At 45.3% G+C, this 20327-nt stretch overlaps 1 protein-coding gene across 2 annotated transcripts in view; it reads left to right on the top strand.

Annotated features, from left to right (window-relative positions):
- Positions 1–20327, top strand: part of LOC118776334 (astrotactin-2-like) — a 293949-nt gene that overhangs the window by 94369 nt on the left and 179253 nt on the right. The window contains exon 4 of one of the 2 annotated variants that reach the window (XM_036526605.1): positions 8296–8445. In XM_036526605.1, the coding sequence (XP_036382498.1) occupies positions 8296–8445 (150 nt within the window). Of the gene's footprint in view, positions 1–8295; positions 8446–11962; positions 11999–20327 lie in introns of those variants that run through there. The other variant, XM_036526604.1, reaches the window with a different exon arrangement.

The following is a 20327-nucleotide window of genomic DNA, read 5'->3' as shown; positions in this document are numbered from 1 at the left end:
GCCTGAATGTACTAAAAAAGAAATAAGGAGGATGGCGATAACACAGGTACCGAGTATCTGGTCCTAATACAGAAAATCTTTGCCACCACAAGCCATGGGTAATTGTGACCTGCAGAACAGCGAGGATATGAATGTCTGGTAGATGGGATATACTGTCTTTACAGGGTCCGTTCAGGCAGGGGCATACAGCAGTGAGGAGAGGGAGAGAATGAGAGAGGAAGAGGGAGAGAGGGGGAGAGAGGGAGGGAGGAGGGAGAGAGGAAAAAAGATGGAGGGGGTGAGATGGGGAGAGAGGGAGGGAGGAGGGAGAGAGGGAGGGGGTGAGATGGGGAGAAGGAGAGGGAGGGTGCGAAGGGGAAGTTTTGCTTACTCCTCTTTCCTCTGTGGCGTTCCTCACTTCTCTCAGACATATGCAATTTGTCGAGCTGACTGTGGCCATAGATCAAACATTGCAGGGCATAAATTTAATATATCAGCTAAAAATACCAAACAAGCCCGAGAAAACAAAGGCTGATTGGGTCACATAAAGGAAAGGGCAAATTGTAATCCATCTTCCCTTATGCGGGTTGTCATCTTTTGCATTTGGTGAAGCCAAGGCCTCGTAGAGAGAGCTAAACATACTGAGGAATGGGTTAAGATGAGACGTGATGTGGTGCTGAGACACATTTTAAGCAGATATAAAAATATGAGGTGAAACCTCAAGGAGCCGCTGTTTCATGTGTTAAAGCCCAGGGTCGACTGGACCTCTCGGCCCATGTTGGATTTATGCTCATATGTATAATTCAGATGGACGATGGTTTTGATAAGTCACGGTAATGGGTCTAAATGGCCCTGAAGTGATTGAGGGATATGGCCCTGAATCAGTCAGTGATCCTGCTATTAACTCATCAAACCTTGAGCTGTCAGCACTGACTGCATCACCAACAAGCTGTATAACACTAGCCTGCACCTTCACAACTGCCATTAATGTCTGTGTTCATAAATACCATCACTACCCTGGGTGCCATTTCCAAAAAGGGCTATCATAATGTATTAATGAGACTCAGGGTGATGTTTAGTGGTGGAATTTCTCTGCTGTTGATTCACCTGTTTTTTAGGAGATCCTCAGGCAGGTATTTAAGCTGGGCTGCTTCTGTGATTCTGCAGCCTGGCCATTGCAGTGGATCCTGTTACTGTGACGTTTGCCTCACAGTCACAGAGGATGCTCCATCCCTGTTGAGCAGCTTCCATCCTGGAGGCGGAGACAGGCAGACCATGTGATTCCTGCTCTCTCTGTGCATAACAGCTTCCCAGAGAAAGGCGTCGGCACCATAACGTCCTGCGGAGCTGGATTCTGAGAAAAGCACAGGTGCTTTTTCCTGTGGTTAAACTGCTTTACCTCACTTTAGCAGCAGCGCTAAACCCTACCACTGCACTTCCATCTGAATGCCATGATCTATATATCACTATGATACTCCTATGAGTGGAATATAATCTGCAAACAGGTTTTTATAAATATTAAGATTACCCAATGTTACTATTCTAATGGTTGACTGGAGCTTGAAGGTTGACGAATATTCCAACTGTTTATCCATGGGAAAATTGTTAATGTGGTGCTTCGTGATTATATAATTTGATTATTACAATTTTATTATTATTATTTGTTATTCTTTTTGTGGTGGGTGTAGTGACGCCGGAATATGCAGGTGTATCCACCTTGTCCTTCTGCTCTTGCTGTGTTTGATCAGAAGGGCCAGGATGCCCTGGAGAAAACCCCAGCTCTCCTCTGAAACGCGCTGCTGTGGTGAGTTGCTTCTGCAGCCCGCTGCTCTGGTCTGGTGGGTAGATTGTGTGGTAGCAGTGAGATCACATTGTGTGGCATGAGATTGTACAGCCTCACACACAGGCCTGAGCTGTGTGCTCTGAGAATGCGCCAGACAGCACCGTTTCACTGGAGGGTCTGAACTCCATGGTCTGAGGATTCTGCTCATCCAGTGTCCCTGCAAATAAGAGAGAGGGAGATGTAACAGCACGCTGGTGGAGAAAGTACGTAAACCCGGTCTGGGCCAAACCCTCTGCTGAGCCGAGCCCTGATTAGACAGGACGGAGGCTGACGAGTGGTACAGCTCCAATTACTCGTGCCTGCATGAATCCCAATATATTATTATGCCTTGTACTTTTTTGTTTTTATATGTTTACACATTACATTACATTTATGGACATGATCATTTAAGGTTTTATTTTCATGTAACACTAGCCTTAATTTCTCAGTTAAATATGATGTTCTGTAGTGGTTAGATTGAAAGTGGACCTTTGTCATGTTCCTGTTAATAATGAGAGCAGTAGGGCAGTGTAGTGACTGGCTTGTCTCAACTGCAAAACACTCCACCACACATGGAACTGCCTGTAACCCTCTGAAGAGAGGATGCTGTTTGAGGCCTGAGGTTGCCCGGTGATCTGCAGGCCGCTATAACCTGATTCATGTCTTCAGGAAGAACTAGGCCAGCTTCATAGCTCACCTTGATCAATCGGTACCTGGGAACCCAATCTCCAGGATGGGTTTAGCAATTACTTTAGGAGCACGTGTAGTTCTGTCAGCAACATTAGTGACACAGACCCCAGATCAGTGTTTATCACTATGCCGTAGACCTACTGTACTTGACAGCAGTTGTGGGATTTGAGTGATTTCATCAGAGGATCCCTGTTAGGCAGAGTCTCCAGTGAATGTGTAAATGCCTGGGAGATATCAAAAGTAACCCCTTCCTGTACACAGATATACTTATATAAATTATGTATATATTATATTTTGTATATGTCTCTTACTGTCCTTATCTATCTATCTATCTATCTATCTATCTAGCTATGTACTTATCTATATATTTATAAATAAAAAGACAGATATGTTTAATAATTAGAGAGATAGATACACAGCTGAATGCAGCTGGTGAACTCTATATCTGTAACCTGTGTGCGAAAGCTCTCTCCAGTCTAATCTTCTTATTCTGCTAAGCCTCTGCATGCCTTCACACACTCCCCAATCCCTCAGATTCCGGTCTTTTCTACTTTTCACAAAATCCGTTCATAAGCCCTCTCCAATGGATCCTTCAGTCACCTGTGGAATTCTTCATCCTAAGCCATCATTATACCTGTCCATGTGCTAGCTCAGCACACTTCTCTACGATGGACCCCGATCTCTGATTACGGAGAGGTTGGAGATACACAGGCCTGGTTTGTGTTGGTGCAGTGTGTGGTGTTCATAGCACATCAGCTCAAGGATGGGACCGCTGAGCATTTCAGCTGGCTCTGCCTACTGCTCTATTTACTGGGGTCAGGAAAGAGGCTCCTTGGCGGATTGTCAACAGCTCTTACATGAAGTGAATTCAGAAACCCCTGCAGTTAAGAATAACTTCAAATGAACCGTATGAGGAAACGTATGTCATGAGTACATAGCTTCATCAATAACAGTTCAGTAATGCTTTAATATTACACACATGCATACATGCGCGCACACACACACACACACACACACACACACACACACACACACACACACACACACACCCACCCCTGTAGAAAGGCATCATTTAACCACTGTGTGGGAATAGCTGTGGTGGCCACAGGAAGCTAAACCGAGGCCTGCTCTTTTCGGGAGGTAGCGGGGTGGGGGGGCAGGGGCGGGGTGGGCGGGGTTGGTTGCCACAGGTCAGATGTCCACCGCACACAGCCCTGTGTGTCTGTACTGATCCAACTGTGGAGGACTGCTCCGCCCGGGGGTGTCTGAGCGCGCCCAGTCTGAGGGTATCCCTGCGGGCACCAGCACCACCTCCGACCTCTGAGCCCCACAAGCTCATCCCCTCACCACTGATCCTTCAAGAAGGGTTTGTGGGGGGGGGGGGGTCTCCCGCTGGTCTCCCGCTGGTGTTGATAAAGCACATCTTAAGGGATTCTGTGCTGAATATTAGGAGTTTAAGTATGTTTGCTGTTCTCTGGTACCCATGATCCAACATTTAAATAATAAAACCTGACTGAGGGTGACAGGATTGGCGTACCGTGGGTTCGAGTCACAACGCTCACTAACCGTGTGGCACAGCAGGGGATGTGATCGGCTTATGGAGGCAAAGACCAAGCACCCCTGCCAGGGGAACTAATCGCAGTCTCATTGCAGCTGCGGGGGGTGATGTCATCGCCTGTAGGGAACATTGGCGCATTGGCTCACACGTCTGAACTGAAACACACACGGCGTGTGAAACACCAGGGCTCCCTGTGTGATCACTGACTCACTGCAGAGAGATCTGCTTTCTCCTACACTTCCAGCAGGGAACCGGAACAGCATAGATGAGTTATGTGCTATTTCATGCAGGGTTTTTTTAAATGGACTGACTTTTGAACCATCAACTATCTCATCCCTACTAGATATGAGCAGCTGGAATGGTAAATTCTGTTGTGTTGATGTTAAGGTGGACTGAGTGAATTCAGAGTCAGGGACCATGGAGGGACTGCTGTATATGTGGATTCAGACAAGGTCACTTCTGTTTCTCCACCTTAAAGTCCCTAGTGACATGATTAGGAGTGGTGAAAGGAGAGGCAGAGAACTGAGTTTTAATTTATAATCACCCTCAACTTCATTTCACTGTTTTGCTTGATTAAAATTCATGCCAACTTAAAAATGAATCACCCATTTGCAGTCAGACCTTTTTTTTTTTCTTCTTAATTGCTTCTTATGCAGTAGGTCTGCCTTTGTGGACTTGCTGAATGAAATGAAATTTTAGCTCTCTTTGTTGTAATTTAACTTGTTGAATGTAACCCAGTGTCTTTGTCATAATGAAATGATTTAATAGGAGGTAAAGTCACTGCATTAGATCCAATTATGCAAAGTGGAGGCAGGTGCTGTTGGGTGAGCCTGACTAAAGGTGGCAGGCTTTTTAATGAGGAAACACAGATCTCAGCAAACCAACAGGTTTCAGCAATGCTAGTAAAGGCACCTGATATCACCTGCTGTTACCTGGTAAAGGAAAACCTGATGAGAAGGTGTTCCGCACCCTCAAACTGTCCCTCAGTGTCAGTGCTCATAGCAGGGGGGGTGAAGAGTCAGTCACTGGGGTTTTTGTCTGGTTGGTTTTTTCCTGTACGCCCACTAGCTGACATTCCTCCAGGACTTACCTTTCCCTTAAAGATAATAAAGTCTCTGATTCATCTGTCTGCCCTCTCTTTACCCCCGCTGGATTCATTATGACCATGTTGATTAGTTGTGGTCATGATTTATAGTGGAGTTAATTAGGGATTTGTAGGATTTGTTAATTAAGGATTTGTATTGAGGGTAAGTTCTGTGCTGCAGGACACCTGTATATTGTACTTCCTTATTTGTAACACTGCTGTTAGCTGAAGCTCTCTGAGTCACCCGCAGTTTCATTTTTAAGATGTTTAGACAGAAATTATTTGTCATAAAGTCTCATTATTTTCTCTCCTTTCCTCAGTCTTCTGCAAATACAGGCAGATTGGGACTGAACTGCATGAGAGGCCTGCTGAGCTAGAGAACTGCAGGGAAGATAGTGCCACAAATACTACACACACGTACACACACACGTACCAACTCACTCACACACACACACACACACACGTACACACACTCACACACACACGTACACACACTCACTCTCACACACACACACGTACACGCACTCTCTCTCACACACACACACACACAACACCTCAAAAACTCACTCACTCACACTCACTCACTCACACTCACACACGTACACACACACACACACACACACACACACACACAACTTACATATGCGCCACATACAGGGCTTTTTTCTTCATGGTTTTTTATTGACATTACCAGATAAACACAGATTTTAATGCTTCATACTGCACGTGACCTGTTCATAAGCATTCTTTCATTCCTGCACTGGGTTGAAGCACTCACTCAGAACACTGAGTCAAGAGAAGACAGACAGATTGCTTCAATCCAGAGGCCTCTTGGATTAGTCTTCTGTCCCACTCAGATGATGAGAGGCTACTTGTGTCTCTGCATTAACCCGGGTAGTGTGGTGGAACGGTACTGAGAGTGATGAAAGATACTCACCGCACTTCATCATCTTCTGAGGTATCGTCCGGGGTTCAGAGAGGAGACCCGATCATGAACCATTCCACATTCCTGTAGCCCCCACCGGCTGTTGCTCACATGGCTCAGGGCTGCATTACAAACAAACAGCCCACGTCCAGGAGTGAGACTGCGCCGCCTACGAGAGGCCCCAGCCCACATACCTCACGCTAATGGAAATTCTGATGTATGGCAAGCAAAAAGGGAAAAAAACGGCCAGCCCTGATGATGGGAAACTCTGGGAGTAACAGTGCGTTCCTTGGGTTTGTGTGGCGTGATGAAACACTCTGTGAGGGGCGAAGGGAATGAGAAGTGAGAGAGAAGACATCATTTATTTGGCTTTATATTTTCTATATTATATTTAGGAGTGCAAATGGTGCGTGATATGACTGGATGTGCTCTGAGATTTCCCTGTAGGGCAGCTGTTTCCTCTGTAACAGACACAGAGGCCGCTTTCCTGCCCTGGAGTTGTTTGTTGGTTGTCAGAAAAAAAAGGTGGCATGCAAACAATTTATTCTCTAGTCGCTGGATGTATTCCCATGTAGACTCTCTCAACTTTTTTTTGTGTGTCTGCCACTAAAAACTCTGGTGATGCGTGCATTTCGCTTTGTTTGTTTCGTCCGTTTGTGTGTTTTTCATGTCCTGGGCACCTCCAGGAGGGTTGTGTGTTCCCTGTTCCTCTATGACTGCAGATGCTCAGTCAGCTCTTACATAGAAGACCTCCTGTAAAAACAAAGCTGTGACTGGAAGTAGCATCGCTGGGCCAGTAGAGGGCGCTCTCCTGTCTATGACTTGTTCAAAAGCAATGCCCCAGTGCACTGATGGGGACACTGTGAGGTAGGAGATGTTGTCATCTGTATGAGCTGTGAATCAGAGGTCCTTTCTCTCTACTGCTCTGTGGAACATATTGCAAAGACTGGTGATGTGAAATTTTTCTCTTTTCATTCAGCAAACAAACCTTTTGTTTACTTCAGAATGACGATCCGGTTCACTGACTTACTGATTCATTCAGTTCCTCCAGAACATTCAGTTCCTCTATTTTTCAGAACATGAATATATGCATTTATTTGAGTTCATCTAGTGTGTTTAATATTCGTTCTTCCTTCCCTGACCTCTGTGAGTTGGTAAGTTGGTGATGTGGTGCTGTTTGACTTGAACAGAAGTTCAAACTCATACAGAAATCCAATATTTTAACAGCATATAAAAATCTTTAATAAACCTATTTCTCAGTAGTGTAATAAAAAAGTATGTTTTTATATGCACATTGAATTGTTGTTCAAGGCGAGAAACAGAATAAGCTTTGTCCCATCTGAATCAGTGATCTGTCAGGCTGATCTCAGAACAGCCTTTCCCCCATGTGAATCTCTGTGCTACACACGCGGAGAGATCTGTCAGACTGATCTCAGAACAGCCTTTGCCCCATCTGAGTCACACACTGACTACCCCCAGACCTGTCACACTTGGCAGGCAGAATTGATTCTTTCATGGGAAAATGAGAAAAAATAAAATAATGATTACAGTTTCGAACCACTTTCGAGAAGGCAATTTTCACAGGACAGCCAGATTTTTATCCCTTAAAATACAGATGGCCACCTTATTGGTGTCTGTGTCAATCTTGTTAATCTAAGAAAGCCAGGAGATGGCAGATAATGGCTTCAGACAACTTCATGTCCCAGTGATTCCCCCCCTTGCATACACCCCCCTGTCCATTTTTATTTGAAAGCCTCTTGACAAGCTGTTAAATCACACTTGACCGGCAAGAGTCCACACTTCAGTACAGCTGTCTGTGGAGTATGCTGCATATGGAATAAGATACCCAACTGAGCTGACAAGTGATAAGCTTCACAACGCGATTACAGACTTTTAAGCTTTTATTTCAAAGCTGTCTTTTTTACAGTGTCCTATCTATGGGGTGTACTCCAGATTATACACAAAGTAGCCAGTGCATAAGGCCCATTAAAGCATCTTTAAGCGATTGTAAAGGTTCACTGCATGCAGCATACAGTTTCCACAGCATATTGTAAACTTTAGGGGCATTTTTCATTGTCCGTCTGTCTCAAACACTTATCATTTCAGATAAATTCTTCACCTGGCCGTGTGATAGTTCCCTGTAATGTGACAGTGATAGATGCGAGGTGGATGTGATGTGCCCTGATGTGTTTTGGAAAAGCTGACACACGACCCCCCCCCTTTGCACACATTCGTAGCCCTGGACCCCAAACAGGAGACGGTGGAAGCGCTGATGCTCAAGTTCAAGGAGAGCTTCCGCACCAACACGCCCATAGAGATCGCTCACCTGCAGCAGGTCACACGCAGTGCCTCCACTGGCAGGAGGAGGAGACGCAGCCGCTCCAGAGGTAGGACCCCCCCCCCGTGTCTGTCTGCATCTCTGCCCGACTGAAAATACTGAAGACCCTCTGTGTGGGGTCATGTGTGTGCGTGCATGCGTGCGTGCATGTGTGTAGAACTGCTACTATCGCGGGAACTTTGCCTGTGCCCGTCTGTCTATTGCCTGACAGTAAGTTAACTTGTGGCCTACTGGGTTGGAGCTGTCTTTTTTCTGCCTGAAAGAAATCTAACTGTGCCCTGCAACACCTGTCTCTCCGTGTCATTGCTGTTTGAAACGTATTGGATTTGTTTAGAAAGAAATGTGTCTATTTCTGCAATAAAAATGTCAGAGCAAATTGTTTACCAAATATTCTGGCATTATTTTACTCCATCTGATAGAAAAGTATAATTTAATAAGCAGGTGCATCTGCTGAAAATGTTAGCTGGCAAATTTGATGCAAATACTCTTTGTCTTTCGCATCATAACCCACAGCTCCTTCTTCCCCATTTACACCAAATCATCATCTCACTCTTCTGTTCACACCTGCTGAGTGTTGTCAACGTAGGTGAGCGCTGGGGTTAAGGGGTTAATTATCACAAGTAGCCAGTGTAGGAGGATGTTCTAATACTGCTCTCCGATTGGCCAATTGGCATGCAGAGCCGACGAGAGCAGATTTCTCAGTCAAAGTTGTACAAAAGGAAACTTTACAGCTTGATGAGACAGGAGGGGTCCTGATGGGTAGGTCACACCGACCTGTCTGCGTCTGACAACATCCCGTCAAATTCGGTTCTGTCAAACCAGAGTGGTCCGGTGTCCCGAGGCGCTCTGAGTAATGAATTCAAACGGAGGTCTGGGGCTCGGCTGCTGGAAGCCACTGGAAACGCAGGCGCCAGGTGCACCTCCCTCCGTTTACGTATTTACTGATTGATTTATGTTGTTGTCCTCTGGCAAACAGGCAGCTGAAATATCTGTAAATGTACTTCATTCTGTTTTGTGATTTATGGCTAAACGTCCCCCTTACTGCTACCTTATTTATAAATCTTATAAAAAGAACAAATTTCCAGTTTTCTGGTTGATTCTAGAGGCCACTGAATTCTGAATGCTAAAAAGGTTAAAAGAGGGATGGTTCTTTAGGTGCTTAAAACCATTGCTACAAGGTGGTAAATCACAGTAGGGTAGTTTGGACATAGATCAGAAGCTTCTGGAATCCTGCTTTGGGTCATCGAGTACAGTGGTGTCTTTTCCCAGATTCCCTCTAAATTAGTTTTTTGAGGAGCCTAAATTAACTTGAAAGACACCACAGGCAGCAAGAAAATATCCACAGGCTCTGTATGCCTTGTGATTTATTTTATTAACTAAACAGCCAATCTGAGAAGTCTTTATTCAGTCAGTAAAATTAATTTTCTCTCTTCTGTATTAAATCGAATTGCATTCAAATGAATGACCTTGACAGTTGAACTCATACGTCCTACCCTGGAAAGACATGGTGCCACTTGCACCTTACTGGACAAGGGAGTGAATTTATGTCTGTCTTGACCTTTGAGCTTTTGTTTCATTTGATTTTTCTTCTATTGCCAGTTGAGGGTGCTAAGGGCAATGTCTCAGCTGCTGTTTTGATGAATTCTCCAGTTATTGGGGAAGCACATTCTTCTACGTGTATGAATATGCATTGATACAAGGGCAGAAGGCAGCTTTTAGCCTGTTCATTCTTTAACTACCATCATTTATGTAGAGCTCAGGTTTACAGTTTAGATTTCTGCACAGCTAAAGTGTACAGTTTAAGTGTTTCTCTGCAGCTAAAGTCTACAAATAAAGCATGCAGTGTAAGTGCCAGCATCTCTGTGCAGCTGAAGTGTCATCGCTCAAACGTAATCGATGGTGTTTTCTCTGAGAGAAGCTGGAATCACAGACAGGGAGCGCTCTGACAGGCAGCTGAAGTGAAACTCTGTCGCTGCGAGACGTCTGCTGAGTACACACACATATTAAGCTCTGCACAGGACAGTTACCCCTGCAGCCGCGGGAGACATGGGGGGGGCAGAGGGGCAGAAGTTAGATTGATTCTACTCAATGTTGTATCACAAGTAAACAATCACACTTTTTCAATCTGTTTCTCCTTTCAGAGACTGTTAACGCTGCTGATTGAGCACACTTGTCAAAACACAGTAAGAGGACAGACAAACCATCCTCACATATGAGTGTCTCCTTTATAAGAAAGATTAGTGCAGCATAACTTTTTCAATTGGAAATGTTTTTCTCATGACATTATGCAAATGCTCTTATTTTTCCAGTCATAACCTGCACCATACATACACACTGAACATACAGACACACACTGAAGTCTCCCCTAACTAAACCGTAGGTGTATGCACATTGTGAATGATTCTGTGTATTTCATGTCACTGTACCTGATACACTTTTTGCTGAGACTTTGTATGTTGCCCTGGAGAAAAAAAAAGCATCTGTTAAATGACAGTAATGTGAGTCTGAGTGTGAATGACTGCTGTGTGTCTTTTTTACTTTTTCATTCATATATTTAATATCTGCAGCTAAGCAGCTGAACACCAGAGTGAAACTATCATCTTATTTTTTGTGAATTTGTTGTGTAAAATAAATAAAAATAAATAAGAAGTGGACATACTTTATGGACTTCAGCAGATGACCTTTAGTGGCTGTCCTGAGATCAGCTCTGGAGCAGCTGGTTGATGCTCCACAGCAGGGCCATCTGTGCTGTAGCCGCCACTCATCTACAATAGTTACAGATGAAGAAATGTGACACGTGTCATAATAAGGCAGGTTCTGTGAAGGTTATGAAAATGAGCTGTGGGAATAATTGTGTCGTGTCCCTGAGGAAGTGTCATTAATGCGGAGGGATGGAGTTTAGCAAAGTCGGGGTCAAACTGAGACTGACTCTTAGGGCTTTTTATTTCTGCAAGTAAATGGGAGTGTGTGTGTGTGTGTGTGTGTGTGTGCGCGCGCATATGCATGTGTATTAGTGGATTCATATGCTTTTGTCTGTGTATGTGTGTGTGTGCATTAGTGGGTAGATGGGCATTAGTGTTTGTGTGTATGTGTGCATGTATGTGTGTATGATTGTGAGAGAGAAAGAGTGTGTGTGTATGTGTGAGTGAGTGTGTGCACATATGTAGGTTGTGTGTGTGTGTGAATGTGAGTGTATTAGTGGGTGCATATGCATTTGTGTGTGTGCATGTATGTATGACTGTGTGTGTGTGTGTGTGTGTGTGTGTGTGTGTGTGTGTGTGTGTGTGTGTGTGTGTGTGTGTGTGTGTGAGTGAGAGAGTGCATTAGTGTTTGTGAGGGTGTGAGTCTGCTTTCAGCCTAATGAAGTTACCCTGTGTGCTCAGAGGGAGCTTGCAGCTGCCTGCCTCAGTGGCCTTGTGTGTAGGGCTGTATGTGAGAGACACTGTTCTCTGCACAAAGGCCTGCAGAGCCTGGCTGGGCTGCTGTCCACGGTCCTGAACCCCAGTGTGAGCGGGGAGTTCAGCTCCGAGCGGTCCGTCTGCATCAGTACAGATCTACACCTCAGAGGGGACAGACAATGCGCTGGGATTGGGAAAGTCAGGGTAAGCTGTGGGCCCATTTGGTCATTCCTGTCCTGTGTTAGTGTGTTGTGTGGCAGGCTCTGTAGTGTCTGAGTGTTCTGCCGCTGCATTCGCTGTCTGACAAAGCTCCCCCTCTGATGTGTCTCTGCTCCTGCTGCCGGCTTCACGCTGTTGTCTAACTGGAAGAAACTTTGCTTTGACAGTAGAGGGTAGAGGGAAATCATCTTTTTTTAAGTCTGATTTCAGACATATCGCAGTTCTAGAACATGATGATCCAGTATTTTTTATTATTTTTAATGATTCATTGTCTCCAGGATTCTGCTGTGAAATGCTGTGTGTGTGTGTGTGTGTGTGTGTGTGTGTGTGTGTGTGTGTGTGTGTGTGTGTGTGTGTGTGTGTGTGTGTGTGTGTGTGTGTGTGTGTGTGTGTGTGTGTGTGTGTGTGTGTGTGCGCGCGCGCGTGCATGGTTGTGTGTAAGTGTGTGTGTGTGTGTGTATGCATGTGTATTAGTGGGTGCATATGCATTTGTCTGTGTGTGTGTGTGTGTGTGTGTGTGTGTGTGTGTGTGTGTGTGTGTGTTTTATGTGTAGCTGTTCTCACCACTCAGTCTGTTGGGTGTACGGTGAAGTTTCCATTTTCCATCTCGCCTGTAATAGAGTTTGCCTCAGTGCTTAGGAGAGGCACATTTGTTATAATAGAGTTTGCCTCAGTGCTAAGGAGAGACACATTTGTTTTGATCTGTCAGCCTCCATAAAGGATACCTCAGAAAGTAGTAAATATTACTGCACTCCTGTATGTTTTTTTAATAGCTGCTTTGTAGACATGGTGAAGTGGTGCCGCTCCTCTGTCACCCTTCAGGAGACAGGAGTGTACCGATCAGGTGTAACCATCGCCTCAGTTTCCCACCTCTCACCCTCCCTCTCTCTCCCTCCCTCCCTCCCTCCCTCCCTCTCTCTCTCTCTCTCTCTCTCCCTCCCTCCCTCCCTCCCTCTCTCTCTCTCTCTTTCTCTCTCTCTCTCTCCCTCCCTCCCTCTTCCCTCCCTCTCTCTCTCTTCCCTCCCTCTCTCTCTCTCTCCCTCTCCCTCCCTCCCTCTTCTCTCTCTCTCTCTCTCTCTCTCTCTCTCTCCCTCCCTCCCTCCCTCCCTCTCTCTCTCTCTCTCTCCCTCCCTCCCTCCCTCCCTCTCTCTCTCTCTCTCTCCCTCCCTCCCTCCCTCCCTCTCTCTCTCTCTCTCTCTCTCTCTCCCTCCCTCCCTCCCTCCCTCTCTCTCTCTCTCTCTCTCTCCCTCCCTCTCTCTCTCTCTCTCTCTCTCTCTCTCTCTCTCTCTCTCTCTCTCTCTCTCTCTCTCTCTCTCTCCCTCTCTCTCTCTCTCTCTCTCTCTCTCTCTCTCTCTCTCTCTCCCTCCCTCTTCCCTCCCTCTCTCTCTCTCTCTCTCTCTCTCTCTCCCTCTCTCTCTCTCTCTCTCTCTCTCTCTCTCTCCTTGCCCTGCTCTGGGCTTGCGGAGTCCAGCCCATCAGGACACGCAGTTCCACCTGCAACCTGCAGGGGCGCTCTCCCGGTGTTCACAACGACCTGCAGACAACTCTCTCAGCGCTGCAGGGCTTCCCTCGTGGTCGAGCATGCTCAGTGTGCAGCTTGGGGCAGTGCGTGATAATGTTATTTACAGCAGGAAGGGGCGGATTATTCCCTTATCGTTATGCTCACTGTGTGTACCTCCATTACAGCTCTCACCAACTGGGGGGCGCCACTTATGGTTTATCAGACGGTTCTTAGCTGCAGGTGAATAGGGCTTTGAATACTTTTGCTCCACCATTGCAGAGCAGGTAAATTAAAAATAAAATTATATATTTTTTATTCAAATTTAAATTTGTATAATTTTTATATACCCCACTTTTATATACACCATTTACAGTCAAATGGTGTATGTTACATATTTTTATGTAATTTCTAAAATGAAATTTGTGGTAATCCTTTACATTAAAGTTACATCAGTTAACTTGAACTAATGCATTACTTGTCATTAAGGAAATGATACATTTACAAAGCATAGACAGGGTTTATGTAGACTTAGTGAATAGTTAACAATACATGAACATGAATAGTGTTTGCTTGATGCCAAATGTTCCAAAACTAGGAAGATGCTTTACACCATTATAATGCTTTCAAAGCTGTCATGGATTGTTAATTAGACGCTAATGTGAATTAATTAGATATAAAAGGTATGAATGCTTGCCATTTAGGTGCACCTTTTAGGTGCACAAAAGGATAAATTCATGGTGAAGTACCGTAAGTTAATGTCTAACAAACTGTCATCATACATTATTTAGTCATTGGTAAAGGTATGACTGATAACTCATACACAAGTTTACATGAGCTAATGTAACTCATTTTAAAGTGGTACCACTTACAAGTTTACAATAGTTTGCAAGCTTGTTGGCATGTGCATTACCTTACATGCATTTAGCAGACGCTCTTATTCAGAGAGACTTCCATCACAAAGCATCATGTAAGCATTTTTAAGGATCTGAGCGCACTCACTCCGTAGCTGAGGGATATGAGCGCACTCACTCTGTAGCTGAGGGATCTGAGCACGCTCACTCCGTAGCTGAGGGATCTGAGCGCGCTCACTCCGTAGCTGAGGGATCTGAGCGCGCTCACTCCGTAGCTGAGGGATCTGAGCGCACTCACTCCGTAGCTGAGGGATCTGAGCGCACTCACTCCGTAGCTGAGGGATCTGAGCACGCTCACACCGTAGCTGAGGGGTCTGAGTGCGCACACGGCGGCATGGCTGTTAGTGTCAGGACTCCACCGCACAGCTTTAGGAGGAGTTGAGTCAGTGGCGCTCAGATCAGGCCCAGTTCTCTGTGGCCCGGTCACACTTCAGGGTGCTGTGTCTTCACTGTCAGCCAGCAGGACTCACACTGGCCTGCTGTGAACCCTGCTGCTCACTCCTGCTGTACGCAGAAATGCTCCCTCTACAAACCAGAAATGCTCCCAGCTGGGATCCAGTGACCGGGTGATCTGTTTAGGAAGTGGTGAGCTGTGTCCTAATTGTTGTCCTTTGAGCTGCCCTAATGTGTGTGATTTACACAGGCTTGCCTCTCCCTGCCTTGTTCTTTATGTGTGTATCTCTTGTTCCCCATGCATATGTTTAATCATGCCATTTCTCTATGTGTTTCAGTCAGTGGATTTGTTTAAATAAATAGCCATCAGCTAGATAGAACAGAGTAAAACATGCATAAATGGAAATACTCATGGCACACTGTTGAAATGCTGTCGTCTTTGTGTGACTGATGGAGGCGGTTTGTTCTGGGAGTCTGTCAGCCTCACGGTGGATCGATAGAGGGGCTGGCGTTTGGGCGGCGTTAGGGGAGCAGGGAGGGAGTGTGGGGCGGGAGTGGGGGGGTGGAGGGGGGCAGCAGGAGCCAGGAAGGGGCAGGATTATTTTTCTTGCTGTGGCTCCCCGCTGTCTGAAGCTCTCATTCATCTCCATTCATCCAGCGGGGAGGCTGAGAGCATGCACCTCATTCTCACACTGAGGTTATTTAGGCTTCTCTGAGTTAGTGCCTCTCAACATGCTTCCCCTTGGAGCTTGGACCCCCCCCCCCCCCCCCCCACCCCTGTACCCCTCGTCCAGGAAAGGGGGGGCTGCTTCATTCAGTTGGGCCCCTGAATGCGAGATGTACCAAAAGGGCTCTCCTCTGTCGGCTGGTGCTCACAGCACTTCGAGAGTGCTATTAGTCACTTTTTTGTTTTTACTGCTCTGCCCCTCAGGTGTCCCTGTGACCCATCGAGTCCTGCTCAGATTTAGAGTTTGTTTAGGGTGTAAAAATGCAGTGTGATTTGCAAAATCATAAAAGGAGTGCATACAGGCAGTGGAGAAAGGCCTATTAATCTGAGAGGCGGGGGATGATGTCATCAATGGAACAGATTTGTGGGGAGAATGAAACGCTGATGTAATGTCTGAGAGGGGAGGAGAGGGTGAACCTTCCAGAATGAAAGAGATGTTTCAGGAAGAGCGGGAAAGGTGACATGCTGCTCTGTAATTTGGGAATAAAAATGTAAGTGAGTTTTCAGTGCTGCACCTGTTTGTTACACATTTGCGTCGCAGCGGTGCCTTATTTTTCAGTTTCCAGTGTAAGTGCAGATGTCCTATCTTAGTGTCTGTGGAGAATTTGCTGTGTACAGTGCTAAATGTTCACAATCATCAGGATGCTCTTTGGAGACAGATGAGTGTATGTATAATTACAGCTCCTGCTGGCGGAGGCAAATGGTGCTTAACCTTTCCAGATTGCAGGGGAGGGCGGGACAGACAGTGGGAGGCAGGGGACGGAGAGCCCGCGCTGTCCATCAAACACGCTGCCGTGACATCCATCTGAGCCGGCGGCGTGGTGACATGAGGACAGACCATACAGAAGCAGGCAACGTCCACACGTCTGTGTGATTAGAGCTGTCAGCCTGACCACTCTGCTGTCACACTGTCATTCTGCACCAAGACACACTTTGTACATTATAATACATTTGGTCAGTGATACATTGTTTCAGTTTGATATATTAATACATATGATGCACTGATAATTTCATAAATGGATACATTTTGCTGCATTAATACACTGGTACATGTGACAGAGTGATAAATTGATGTCACATTTTGATAACTGATACATTGTTGCGTACGTAATTGATGCATTAATACAACAACATGTCAGTATAACATGGCTTTAGTTTTATTGATGGGGAAAGCTACTAATGCTCATGATTTACACTGAAGTTGCACTCAGAGATACGGGTGGATGAAACGACCACGTTACCTTTTAGGCAGCTGTAAGCTATGGGTTATACTCTTCCTGCTTAATATCAATCATCATCACCATCATCTTAATCACTATCTTCACCTTCTTCATCTTCATCACCACCATCACCATCACCGTCATTGTTGTCATCATCACCATCAGCACATGGGTGACTTACAGCTCTCACTCTGGGTTATCGGAGTAGCCGGAGAGAGGTGTGTCCAAACGCCACTGAGCTGGGAACAAAAGGCATCATTCATCATCCATCCAAGCTCATACATATACTGCCAGGGGGTAGGGGTAGGCACAGTCTAGCTATAATGCTGTTTGTCTTTAACACTGAGAGACAGATTTAAGCAAGGAGAACTTTTATATTATCTCCCAAAAAGTTTTCTAAGTTTGAATGAGTTTGTTGAGTTGAGGACAGAGCGCAGTGTGGTTGGGAGGGATCCAAGACTCCGCTGGAAATAATGCAGGACATCATTTGCCTTTTCTGTCTTTTGAGAGACTTGCTTTGAATGTCTTTAATTGGATATTTGAAAGATTCTATTTTGGTCTCTCTTTGCTGCCTGGGTGTGAAAGTACTCAGCAGAGCTTTATTTTCAGGGCTTTGAAGGTGGCAGACGTGTACGTGTTTAAAGTGCAGGAGAGATCTCACCCTCCTCCGATGCTTTGAGTTAGGGACGCAAGTGAATCATGCCTTCTAATAAGAGATATTATTTCTGTCAGAAACTCCCTCCCTGCATTTCATCTTTCCCGAGTTTAGAGTTCACTGTTTGTCCTTGTGAGGGACTTTAAACAGAAAAGTTCTCAGCAGAGAAGCTGTCCGTTTTAGACACAGGCTCAAACAACTGCAATGCAGTTTTTGTTTTTGGTTATTTATTTGTATATTTATGTAGTATTTATTGCCTGCATTCCTCAAATCTCTATCAATTAGTGCATATTTTGGCAGCCCTCTGTTTGCGTAGGCATCGGCAGCCCCTCTCTTCACAGAGATGTTAAAAAGGTGACTTGAGCTCCTGTGAGTGCGTCCGCTCAAAGACAGAGGACGCTTCTTTAAAATGCACAGAAAGTGCCGTGGCTCCTTTTCAGCTCCAAGTCGCTGAATCCGCCACCCATGATTGCATAGCGCCTGGCACATGATGATAACACCGGTATCAGGGGAAAGTGGACAAATGCAGCCCGCACAACTTTCGAATCTCAAAATAATGAGATTCTCAGGTACAGTGTTTATGCATGCTGCATTTGGTCCAGGTATCCCTGTCCTGCTGCAGTGTGATCGTTAAACTCTGCTAACTGTTAGACAAAATCCCCAGCCAGAGATAAAAATGCCTTTCAGTAGCTATGCCGGTCTATTAACATGCTTTCTTTTAAAAATACACGGCCAATAAAGTGCTATTTTTATGTTTTTGTATTGTTTTGGCCAGAGAGATGGAAACAGATAATTACTCTAGTGGCTATGGCAAGCTTCAGCAGGTTTGACACATGCATCAGATGGAGCTAACTTTCTGTGCATGTGCCTTAATTACCACAAGACCCCACGCTGTCTCTGTCTCTCTGATGCCTCATCAACACTTTCTTCTTTCTTCCTGTGTGTTTGCGCTTCCAAGTCCTCAACATCTCTGTACTTCACCCTCTTAATCATTATGAGCAAAAAAAAAAAAAAAGAGAGCGAGAGATAGGAACAAAAATCAATCCAGCTTTCAGGCTGCAGAGAGCTGTCCTGGTGAAGGAGTAGCTCCAGTGTGCTCTTTCCAAATAAATCAGCTGGGATTCCACAGGCAGAGCAGGGTGTCAGCACAAAGATAAACTCATACATACTGAAGGCATCGGAGGCTGAGGGAGGGAGAGTCGGACTGGGGGGTTACACGCCAGCGCCATAGAGGACAATGGCGAAAATCAGTAATTGAAACGTTAGCAGGGGCGCGCTGGTCTCTGCGAGCAGAGGGGCGAGTGGCAGTCGATATGTCCCTCTCTCTCTCGGGACGGCGGGACCCAGGCGCTGGGATCGTAATCAGCAGCGCTGCCTCCTCCACCCTGTGCCTCGTTACACTCCCCCTTTACACTCTGTGCGCTCCCACAATTAAACAATTACAGCCCTCATCAGCCGGAAAGCTGCCGCTAATTGTACGTGATGAAAATGAGAAAGGCTGCGGGGCAGTGGAGAAGAAGAGGTCTCTCTGTATCTCAGAGTCAGTAATGCTACTACAGAGACACCGGTGCAGTCACTGTACACTGACGGGTCTGTGCATGCACAGACCCTGTGCTGTTTAATCAGTCTGGATATTACGCTCGGCAATGATAGTGATAGGGTGATATAAACCATCATGAGCTGGACACTGTAGTGTGTGGCCCTTAAATAATAGAAAAATATGAATGAATGTTGTTCTTCCTCTTTTCCCTTTTCTTTCTCTTCTTGTTCTTCCTCCTCTTCCTTCAGTTCCTTTTCTTCTTTGATGTTAATTCAAGATATGTTTATCATCCATCCCTGATAGTTCTTCTAATGAGTGTTTGGGGTGCATATTTTTCTTTCTCTTTGGATGCGCATACCACTCAGTTTGCAGGGTGGTGTTTCACCGCAGTTCTGCATATTGGCTTCATTAATCAGTCAGTAACGCTGCCCACTCATCCGTTCGTTTTGCCCCGCCCCCTGACTCCCCACCTATCTCATTAGCATACATCAGAATGGGCACACGTCCCAAACTTGTTGGCCTGCTCTGAAAAATAAGAACCAATCTATTTTATTGCATTTTAACAAGCGCAAGTGTGAGAGCACTCTTCCAGCGGTCCCAGAAGATGCCTTAACCTTCTGTAATGAAAAGCGCTATGATGCAAAGGGTTTTTTTTTTTTTTTATTATTTTTTATGGCCGCACAGTTGGACAGGACCTTCGTCTTCTTGGCAGGCTCAGGCGGGGGACAGATTAAACACGCTGCTCCTGAACTTCATATATCTTAAAAGGCCGGTTTTACGATTGACTTTTTAACTTTTTAAAAAAGCTGACTTAAATGTTCTTGATTTAGTGTATGTTAAATCAGGCCCTCTGTGATGGGATTAGGTCCCTCTGCCCCAAGCAGCTGCTGATGGACCGTACCAAACAGCTGGGGGTGAAGGGATTGTACCAAATGTACAAATGGTAGACCATGGTAAGCAGGTAGCTGGTGACAGTGGTTTGTCTCCAAAAACTTAACTACAGGAGTGGTGGAAAATATATGTAAAAATTAATTCTCTCCCTTTCTTTAAAAAAGAGTCTTAAATTAGTTTTCCTTTCAGCCAGTCATTTGAAAAATGAGCATATGGTACTGTGTAATTATGTCCTCAATGTTGTTCTGGTTTTCTGGTAACTTTGGTTTTTCTATAACAATGTGCAGTATCACTGTGCCAACGTCATTAGTTTAAACGTGTTTTAACTTTAATAGATTAAAGTACACCACACAGTTTCTATAAAGGCAGGTAAATATTATACAGTAGATGTCTGTTTTATGGTGCTGATGTTTTGCAACATTTTACTATGGAAACCTAAAACGTATATAAGATGTTGAAGATGTACAGTTTATTGA

This window comes from Megalops cyprinoides, chromosome 4, assembly GCF_013368585.1.
Source record: "Megalops cyprinoides isolate fMegCyp1 chromosome 4, fMegCyp1.pri, whole genome shotgun sequence".
Lineage (NCBI taxonomy): Eukaryota > Metazoa > Chordata > Actinopteri > Elopiformes > Megalopidae > Megalops > Megalops cyprinoides.
The sequence above is the reverse complement of the archived record's forward strand: the minus strand, read 5'-3'. Positions and strand labels throughout refer to the sequence as shown.